This window comes from Helianthus annuus, chromosome 4 (assembly GCF_002127325.2).
Source record: "Helianthus annuus cultivar XRQ/B chromosome 4, HanXRQr2.0-SUNRISE, whole genome shotgun sequence".
Taxonomy (NCBI): domain Eukaryota; kingdom Viridiplantae; phylum Streptophyta; class Magnoliopsida; order Asterales; family Asteraceae; genus Helianthus; species Helianthus annuus.
This window is the reverse complement of record NC_035436.2, coordinates 167,118,768-167,129,936: the sequence shown is the minus strand read 5'-3', so window position 1 is coordinate 167,129,936 and position 11,169 is coordinate 167,118,768. Positions and strand designations below refer to the sequence as shown.

At 35.2% G+C, this 11,169-nt stretch overlaps 1 protein-coding gene across 1 annotated transcript; it reads right to left on the bottom strand.

Annotated features, from left to right (window-relative positions):
* Positions 1 to 421: 421 nt before the first annotated feature.
* Positions 422 to 1,735, bottom strand: LOC110895715 (inactive protein RESTRICTED TEV MOVEMENT 1). Its single transcript, XM_022143039.2, has 2 exons — positions 1,501 to 1,735; positions 422 to 917 (listed from the first exon to the last, which is right to left on the bottom strand). The coding sequence occupies exons 1-2, from the start codon at positions 1,696 to 1,698 to the stop codon at positions 615 to 617; spliced, it is 501 nt and encodes a 166-aa protein (XP_021998731.1). The 5' UTR covers positions 1,699 to 1,735; the 3' UTR covers positions 422 to 614.
* Positions 1,736 to 11,169: the final 9,434 nt, after the last annotated feature.

Below are 11,169 nucleotides of genomic sequence, written 5' to 3'. Positions count from 1 at the left end.
TTTTATGAACGGTATCCTACAATTAACTCATGAGTTATATGAAAGATATTATTTCCTACCTACTGTATCAATTGAATGAACGAAGACAGTTATGAATGTCAGTTAAGGCGGTTAACTAAAGCCAACGTCACAAAACAAAACAATGTAATGAAGTCTTGTGTATTTGACATTGAACAAAACATACACGTATAGAATCCATGAAAAGTTATAATAATAATAATAATAATAATAATAATAATAATAATAACAATAATATAATAATAACAATAATAATAATAACAATAACAATAACAATAACAATAACATTGAACAAAACATACACGTATAGAATCCATGAAAAGTTGTAATAATATAATAATAATAATAATAATAATAATAATAATAATAATAATAATAATAATAATAATAATAATAATAATAATAACAATAACAATATAACAATAACAATAACAATGTCTTTCAAGACATGGAAACATAGGTACCAGGTAGCAAAATGGTTTGATTAGAACAAGTACCATTAAAGATTAAAAGTTCACACATGTAGATAACCAAACATGGACAGAGACATATAGAATTAAGACGTACATACTACCATCACCAGCACGTCATATGGTTTAGTGTAGAAGGTGGTATATCGAATCCTCATCATCAGCGTATGACGTATATTGTTTGACATACACTCCAATAGCATGCACACATCCATTAAAAACGCTTCCATGAAAGCCTCCAAAACAATTCCTTGGTCCAAATTCAAAGCAGAAGTCATCGTATGAAGTTTCATCCGACTTGCTTCCGGTTCTTCCAAAGGGTCCGTACTTTTTTTTGTTTGTGCCAAATACAATCGACACTAATCTACCATTGTCATACTCGCCGCTTATCGAAGTTAAGTACTCATTATTAGAATAATCAAATGCCACCTAAAATTAAAGTTGATAGAAAATACAATTATTCAAATAAATTAGAAGGTGCCAACTTCATAGTTACAAAATTATTTGTATTTGAAATCTATTGGACGTTACAAAAGTTCCTTGATATATAACACACACAGTTACAAAAGATCCTTTATATATAACATACACATACGTGTGCAGGACATGACGATTAAACATTTAAAAGCATATTAAGAAATTAGTTTGATATTTCTTTATGTAAAAAAGTATAAAAATATTTAACCGTGGATAAAAGATAAATAATAATTGACTTGTTCTTTTGTTTCTTGCAATAATTAGTGTTTTGTAACACACCACTAAACAAAGGAGTATCAAAGCCGGCACCCATGACGGAATGCCCAAAAAGAAAAATATATAAGAAATAAGAAATTAGTCGTTAAACTATAACCAAGGGAGTTATGGCATAGGTTTAGCAAACCGATTAGGCCGTATGTGGTATAGTTGTTTGTTTTGTAGTGTGTGTTAGGTTTAAAATACAAAAAAAAAAAAAAAAAAAAAAAAAAAAAAAAAAAAAAACAGCTAAAGTAATTTTTGAGATGTTTGTGCTTACAGTTTTAAATTTCATACCCGTGGGTTCACCATGGGTTTCAGCTAGAAAGACTTCTCCGTCTGTATTACATGTAAACTGAATGGAGTTGATGGAATCTTGTTGGTGTGAAGTTAGGATTTCCAAAATATTAGTAGAGCCCTTTTCATCCCAGATCTCACCTTTCATTTCTTTTGGGCCCAATTTCAACATTTTCTCCATCTCACAATCCCACAAATGCTTCCACTTCGACGAGGAACCTATAAATATAGTGGGGTTTGGATTTAGGAGTGATAATTAAAATAAAGAAACTTTGTCTAATAATATAATAAATCAGAATATAGTGCTTTTTTAAATGGAGCAAATTAATTTTCAAAAATATGGAATATTGCTAAAATGAATTAATTAATTATCTATATATTAAAAACCAATGCAATTGACAGTACTTTTAGTATATTATAATATAATAATTTTTATTGTTTTAATATTATATAATTGTTATTTTCTTTACTTTTTAAGTTTGATAAGTTTGGTATCAACCAGTACTTGTATCGAAAATACATGTTCATTATCGGTACATGAATTTTATTGTTTTAATATTATAATAATTGTTATTTTCTTTACTTTTTAAGTTTGATAAGTTTGGTGTCAACCAGTACTTGTATCAAAAATACGAGTTCGTTATCGGTACATGAAGGTAAAAACCAGCACTAGCCTGGTACATAAAATGCCAAAAGTTGGTACCGGATTAAGTTTGATAGTTTATTATTAATTATCAAGCAAAAATACTTTGTGGGTAATATAATTCTTTTCAACTTTTACAATTACTTTTGCATATAGTACAAGAGTGCATCTTTCTTTTACTACCAACCCAAAAGTATATGTATATAGTCTAAAGATTCCCGAAAACAATGATAAAAAGAGGTGATTGCATTTTATTGATGTGTGTTGTGTTTTACAAAGAAGAAAAAACCTTTATTTATAGACTATACAAGGAAACTAAAAAAGGAAAAACAATAACTTCTATGACTGAATTTGAGGACCTATGAGCTGATAATGAGGCTATCTTTTGATAAACATGGGAATGATGTTAATTGACTCATAATTTTCTTTGTGATATTTTCCTTTTCTAACACTCACTATCAAGTTGAATGGTGTGATCACCAATATTCAACTTCTCCAAGCAGTTTGCAAAGATTCTTCAACTTCTGGCTTTTGTTAAAATGTTGGCTAGCTGGTCTTCGGATCGGCCAAAAAATAATTCTATGATATTTGCCTCTAAATTTTCCTTAATGAAATGTCTGTTAACTTCCGCCCAAGTCTTTCATCTCAAATTCGGTGAATAAACTTTCTTTTAATTTCTTCATCTCCTCTTCGTCATTTCCCGTAATAATCATGTCATCAACTTAGCAGACATGTTACCAGCTTACCCCGTCGCTTAAGAAACAGAGTATGATCATAATTACTTTGTTTGAAGCCATATTTTTCCATTGCCATAGTGAACCTCCCAAACCATGCTCTAGGGGATTGTTTCAACCCATAGACAGACTTCTTAAGATATACTTTACCATCTTTAAAGTTCTCTGTGAATCCAGGAGTAGCTTCCATATACACCTTTTCTTTTAGCTCTCCATGCAAGAAGGCGTTTTTTAGGTCAAACTGATGAAGAGGCCAATTTTCATTTGCTGCTATTGAAAAAAGGACTATGATTGTGTCGATTTTGGCAACGGGAGAGAAGGTTTCAGAATGATCAATCCCGTAAGTCTGAGTATACCCCTTAGCCACCAATCGGGCTTTATACCGGTCAATCGTCCCATCTAGCTTATATTTCATAGTGAACACCCAACGACATCCCACAGGTTTTTTTCCAGGTGGAAGGCCACATTTTTCCCATGTCTCATTTTTCTTTAGAGCATCCATCTCTGATTTCATTGCTTCTTTCCAATTCTTTGATTCCAACGCTTCCTTGATAGAGGTTGGAGTTTCTTCAGAGAGAATAGCAGACCTAAACCCTTTTGCTTCTTCCGTTAGGTTTCCTTTGGCAATGTCACACCCCAACCGATGGCGAAAACATCGGGGCATGGCACTGAGCGAAACAGATTGTCCATGAGAAATTCCATAACAACTAAATTACCGGATAGTTAATATTATGTCCCATACCAAACCCATCAAGTAAAAATAGTTATTACATACAGCGATATCTCAAAGGCAAATAACATGTTCCGACAACTCAGATTCAAATAAATAAATTGTTTTTGTTTGTTTCTAGACTCCATCCTACTTGATTCCACGAAAGCAGGTAAATCACAGCATCCTAGGCACCTGTCACACACATTAAAATAAAGGTCAATACACATAGTGTAAAAGTGAGCATACAAGTTTAATAGTATAGTAGAGTTCGAAATCGTTTACGCATAACTAGCATGTAACATGTACAAAGTGAAGGCAAGTAGGTTATCGACAGAGAAATATGCACAGACTTGACTGCGAGTTGTAGAATGCGCAACACATATCCCCACTGGACACGTGAAGTAAAGAACCTTAACAACCCTCTGTCTACGACAGGTGCTGAGTCCAAACTATAGTACTATCGTTGCTAAGGTGTCAGGCAACATCACGTGTAAACATAACATACAAGCAGTTCATCGAATAACACGTAGCATGCAATAACGGTCAGCGTATAAATAGTGTTTGCGTTGTGTGTCGATTGTGATTTAGAATAAGTAACGTATGTAACAGCCCAAAAGTGCGTAAAGCAAAGGGTTCGAGTATACTCACAGATAGCGTTTAACAAGTAAACACTCTCTTGGATTGAAGGGCTGAGAGATTAGCCCTGCACAGTTAACGATAGCATAAACAATGAGCGGCGCGATAAATGGTGAAAATTGATTGAGTGTCGAGTGGCAATCCGATCGTTGACCATTCGATCGGCATGTCAATCTGTTCGGATAGTCATCTGATCGGGGATGGTCATTCGATTGGATTGACATTCGTTTGGTAAGGATGTGTTTGTGTATGATGACTTTGAAGTTTTTTGTTGTAGCATTTTGAAAACAGAGAAGTATCTCTACCTTTCAGGTCGATCGATCGAACGGTCGTTCGATCGGATAGCGATCTGTTTTGGCAGGACACTTAGTGAGAACAAGTTTCACAGCAGGATTGTCAGTCGATCGGATAGCAATCCGATCGGATTGGCAATCCGATCGGATGGCAATCCGATCGGATGGAAATCCGTTAGTTACTGATGATCTTTGAAAAATTGTGAAAAATGTTTAAGTGTCGAAGTTCCAAATGTCAGATAATCGATGGTCGTTCGATCGGATTGCTATCCGTCGAGCGACAATTTCCGTTCGACGTTCAGAGCTTTGCAAGTGGAAGAAAAATGTTTAAGTGTGGACCAAGTGCAATCCGATCGGATAGCAGTTCGGGTCGGGATGGCAATCCGATCGTATGGTTATCCAATCGAGCAACAATCCGTCCCAACGAACCCGATCGTATTGAACTTGATTATTTTTGAAAGTTTTTGCAGTTTGCTCGAGACGGTATGACAACGTTCTAAACAACGGAACTTTGTCAAGTCCCAAGTCGTTCGATGAACAGGAATCACCCTAATCCGATTAGTTGACTGTTCCTTGGCGGTTGTCGTTTATCCCCGAAGCGGGTTGTCTCATTGATAGGTATCCGATCTCAAACCGATGCTTCACTAAGAAATGAGGAGAAGACAGAACGAGTCCGATTCTATTGGTTCAAAGTGCATTGAGTGTAAAAGAGTTGAAAGAAAGTTAGAAAAAAGCTTCTCTCAATCTTTATTCTTTGATAATGTTTAGATCTAAGCAAAATCATTGTGAAATCAATGTGGAAATCCTTCAGATCTGAGTTTATTCCTTGGTGGAAGAGGTCAAAACTTGAAGTTCATAAGAACTCCAGGATGAAACACGCTAGAACACCTCAAATCCACTGATTTTCACAGTTAAAAGTTGAGATTCAAAGGAGAAGATGATGAAGAAGTGTGTGTAGATCATAGAAGTACAAGGTTTAGGTTGAAAACTTACAAGAATTGTGGAGAAATCAAGAGAAAGAAGGCTTGGAACGCTGCTGGTCGAATGAGGAAGCTGTACAATACGCATGAGGGGTATTTATAGGTTGCCAAAAAGGGAAAGGTGGCATAAGTGTCGAATAGGATGGCACCTCGATCGGATAGCACCTCGATCGGATGGTAATCCGATCGATGGAAATCCGATTGGATGGCCATTCAATCGAGTGGTCACTCGATCGAGTGGCTCCGACAAGTTGTGATTCGGCATTTCGTTTCACGTGTTGAGTATTTGCGATGCGTTTAAGTGAGTATCGATTATGCGATGCGATAGAGTAACAAACACACAAATACTATATCTAACATACAATCTATAAATAACTTGCGTTTAGCGTTTGCGATAAATTGCGTTGCGAGAGAGTTGCGATTGCGTTTCAATTAGTCCCACAAACATAAAGTAAACATGCATAAGTTCAGAATCTACCAATCAAAGGTGGCGAGTGTGATAGCGATGCGATTAGCGATAAAGTGATAAAACATGCAATAAACATCGGTTAAATCTCGATTATTAATAGATACTCCACATAATACAACTAAAGCAATAAATAAAAGATTCGTTTACAAGTCAAAGAAGGTCAAATCAGTAACTAAGCATGGAGTGACAGATCGCAATTAGCAATCTTTTCTTCCTTTGACTTCAATCTTGACTTTGACTTTGACTTCCGTAACACGGGGTGTTACATATCACACCCTGACTTTTGCGGAAGCGTGATTATTGGTGTGACTTTCTTAATACCATAGCATTCATATAACAACGCTATATGATAGAAACATAAGATGTTCATCCATTAATTAAGTTGAAAATACATAACATACTTGTTTGAGACATCGACACCAAATTCAAATTAACAACCACAACATGTTTAAAGGAGTTCATGAAGACTTAACAAAAGACATTAAATAAAACCGGGTTTAGAAACATGTATCCCATCCAGGAATAACATACATCTCCTAAACCCTACGACCACGGATGACATCTTTTATTCATGACCAGCTTGAAAACATGCAACACCCGCCAGATCCACTTAGTTCCCTGAAATACATGTAATTTGAAAACATCAACAAAGGTTGAGCAAGTTTCATGTGTTTGTAATAGTATGTATAAAACCTTTGTACACAGTGTATATAAATCCCGGTATGAAAGCAGGCAAGAAAAAGATACCAAATGGTTTGCAAGGCCACTAATATGTGTGACGGTGTAGGAAGAGACTCAAACCTAGCAAATTTGTACCGGGCTTCCCGGCTGGAAGACATAGTCACCCAAATGGGCTACCTTGGTCCTTCATGGGTGTGGGCTCGCTACACCCAAATAGATTCTATCACTCATGTCCCTCGGTCCGTATATGAGGATTAATGGTCTCAAGTATCCGCCTACCCATTCACATGATCTATGGTTTTTCCTAGGCTAACCATACCAATTGATTCGTATGTAATCCTTTTGTAACATGTATTTCACCCCGAAGTAAATAAACAAAATAGTTTAAAGAAAAGGGGGACATGAACTCATAGTTTTGCGTCTTCTGATCTCGCAACTCAAATCTCCTCAGCAAACACGACTCCCTACGATGTACTAGGGTCCATTAGATCGAACGGGCCGTGCCTTGCCTTAGTATGTACGTTTTGAGTTACGTTTCTTTTATGTCTCTAATAATTATTCCAAGTTATAATTACTTGTTAAAATAATAATTATTTTAACTTTAAATTATATTTAATTTTGGAATAATTGTTAGACCATATTTTTGTAATAATATTTTTTAAGTATTTATTTTCGTATTTCCTTCCCAAGGATGGGGGTATCTCATACATGTATATTCACATTCTCGTATTTGTAGCTCCAAAATAATATATTTTTCAAGTCTAAACTTAGAAAATATATATTTAAACTCATTTTGTCCAAAAATAATGTATTTTCAAGAAAATATATTTTTTTTTTCAAAAATCATATATCTTCTAAATATACTAAGAAATATATTCTAACTTCCAAAAATAATATATTTTCTTCTTGTCGAAATATGATACACTTTGGTAATATTTACAAAAAATCATATTTTCATTTCTTGTATCCAAAATAATATTTACCAAAAATATATTTATAATGTATTTTCAGGAATATTTGTAAGTTATGTTTTTGCGTTCGGTTTCACAGTATTAAGTTGTAACTCATATATTTATTCCTTGTGATTTTTGGTATTATTTTGGATTGTAAATTCTTGGTATTTTGTTAAAGTTATATTACTTTAATCCTAAAATAATATAACTAATACACAAAGTATACAAATAATCACACACTGTGTCTTTAATGTAAATATATATTCTAATACATATTTTATCCATTTTTATTTATAAAAAACCAACCTCCAATACTTGTATTCTTGTAATAAAATTATGGCAAGGTTTATGTTGAAACCCATAGTTAAAACACACTTGTAAATATTCGTTTAGAAAATATTTTCTAAGGGTTTAATATTTTTAGAAAATTTTGCCATAGTTTCCCTAAAAAACGGAGGTGTCGCCTGCTTATCAAGCATATCATTTTCTTTTCAAAATCATCACATCAATCAATAATCAACCCTAAACAACCTACCTTACCAAGTGTCAAAATATTGCTATCTACATAATAATCATGAACTTGAACTTTCATAAAAGCTTGTAGTAAGTTGGTAGTGCGTTTTAGTAGGTTTAGTTACCCTTTAAAGTGTGTTTATTTCTTTAAAAATCTCATTCTTGAAAGATTTTAAGTGTTTACAACTTGTTAGATGATTTTTCCAAAAATCATTGTCTTGAATTTTTCTTGTAAACCAATGTATCTTATACTTGTTTCATCACTAGAAACATGATTAGTTTCTTTAAAAACAATGTTCTTGTAAATCTTGTGGTTTAACTTGGTTTCTTTGGAAAAATATCTTTGAAATCATTCAAGTTATGTCTAGTACATTATTACATGTTCCATAATTCATAAAATCATGTTCATTTTTCAAGTTCATGTAAACATAAAGCAGATTGATCTTGGTCTTTCACAAGATCACCACCTTAACTTACTAGATCATGTGTTTACACAATCTAGTAGGTTCCTTATGAATGTCTAACATCACTAACACAACAAATCATCAATCATCAAGAAGCAAATAAACACAAATCACATGATTTCATAGTTAATAAGCTTATGTTAGAGATTTATGATTATGTTCCTTAGTGTTCATCATGATTATCAATATATATCATTCTTTTAAACCAACAATATATGAAGTAACAAGAGATCATAAGGGCCTTACTACTAGCACAAGGCTAGGGAAGAACCAAGAATGATGGAGTTGACAAATGTGGAGGATAAAAGCAATCGGGAGAGGCTTCAAGATTGAAGAGCACCAAGCTTCCTTAACACTGTTGGTGCACTACATCTGCTGATTCGTCTTGTATCGAGTCATTGTCTTAGAACGTTAGATCTGGGCTCGAATACGAGAAATAGTGAAATGTATAGGTTTTAGAAGTTGGGCCGCTTTTAGAGTCATATTAGATAGTTGGATCGATTTAGTGGTCATTTATTGGGCTAGACCGCTCATTAGGTTAAAGAGGTTGAACCGCTCGAGTGGTATCAAGCTTGGACGCTCGAACAGCAAATCTTAATGGACCGCTTATAGACATCTTATATGGGCCGCTTATTGGGCCTGTCCAATAAGCGGTCCCAGACCTCTAAAATACCCTAAAGGCGATCTTAGTTAGAACATTGTGTAGAAATCGTGCCGAAGTTCTGCCGGTGCGAGATTAGAGCTGTAAACGTTTGAAATCAGTAAAACAAGTAGTTAAAGTGATTTGCCTGCTGTTTCTACCTTAGTTTCTTGTTATTCCGCACCTGAAACCAAGGAGAAAGCCTCTGAACGACTCGTTCGGGTCATCACACGATCCTAAAATTGGTATCAGAGCTCAGGAGGAGGTTCTCTGCAGAAATTAGCCGGTTTTCATCACTTTTTCTTACTTCTACAACTTCTTTTTCTGATTCGGGAAGATTTCACGGTCAGAATTCGTTCAAATTCTCACAGATTGTGCAAAAAGTACCGTGACAAACCCTGGAAAAGTTTCAAATCAAAATTCAAAGAATTAGTGGGTCAAATCATCGTCCGAAGTTGAATCGCTCTTCGGAAATTAACTTCCGGATCGCTTATTGGACCAATCCTGAACCGCTTATATCGTACGTATTAAGGACCGCTCATTCGTCGATGCTCTTGAACCGCTCATCCGGAACAACTTCTTGACCGCTTATCTGGACCGATACTGAACGCTTATTCGGACATTTTGGTGGTCGCTTATTTGGATCGCTTATTTGAACACCTTTTCTGAATCGCTTATTTGGACTAAGTGTGAAACCGCTGATCTGGACCGCTTATCAGTCAAAGTCTGATCGCAAGTGTATATCGTGCAGTTTTGCTTAACCAAATCATGGGGTTCAATATCTTTAACATGACTGTAACACCTCGAATTTTTGTGTCCAATGATGTGTTAACACGTGTCATTTGTTTACACGTGGCATCTATAATAAATAAAGGACTAATTTTGACAAACCTTGAAAGTATATAAATTCGAGGGTTATAAAATGTCAACAAGGGTAAATATACTGTATAGTATCCCTAAATAATGCTTAAACCTTCAAAACGAATAAATTATAGATCGTACAAAAACCAAAACGCGGAAGAAAGTGAGAGATTACAAACTACAGGGGTTAACTGTGTCAACATGTTTAATAATACCTCTGAGTGACCCTTTAAAGTTCCAAAGACTTTGTAACGGTATTATAACACTCACTAAAATAATATATATGAATTTCGCGAAGTTTCGATATGAACGAGAAGTTACGATCGAATTCGTAAAAGAAGGGTTAAAAGCGTCAACAGTGAAAGTTAAGGCTTTCCAATATAATTAATAAATAAACCAAGGACTTTATATGCGGGTAAATAACACGAGGCCCCTATCGGTAAATAACCGAGGGCCAAACCGCAAAGTTACCCCTTCAAACCCGAAAAGGTCAGGTAAATCATTACGAAAGATTTCGTTATTAAATGGCCGGATTCTGCAATCATTGCAAAAGATTTAAAATTTCTGAAATCTTAAACCCTACGCGGCCCGCATTGCATATTGGGTTTAAGTTGAGGCGGGCCGCGAGCCTCCTCAACTATACGTCTGATCTTTAAATCCCAAGGCGGCCCGCATTGTAAACGCATGAACCTCCATGCGGGCCGCATGGACGCCCAGATGCAGAAACTTTGTGTTTTCTTGACTTTTGAGCATTGTGAACGATCAAACCTCCAATAAATGAGGCATGGTGCCCCCTACTCGACCCATACACCTCTGGGACACCTACCCATCACCTCTGGACTCTTGTGGTAGTTGGTAATGATCATAGAGGCATGACATTTGCTATAAATAGCACTAGTATGCAACATAACCTTCACAACATCAAAACACACACTTCTGATCATTTCAAGAAGCTCTCAAGTCCTTTTCTCTGCTCCATATTCAAGTTCTAACTTCTTGTAAGTTTACCTTGATCATCCATTGTTCAGTTTATGGCTTAGTTTTTTAGCTAAAAACCAAACCGTCGTAACTAC

Coding starts and splice junctions, on each gene's coding strand:
- LOC110895715 (XM_022143039.2), bottom strand. CDS start 1,698: ATGGAGAAAATGTTGAAATTGGGCCCAAAAGAAATGAAAGGTGAGATC. Junction 918..1,500: donor CGGGTATGAAATTTAAAACT/GTAAGCACAAAC, acceptor CTTTAATTTTAG/GTGGCATTTGATTATTCTAA.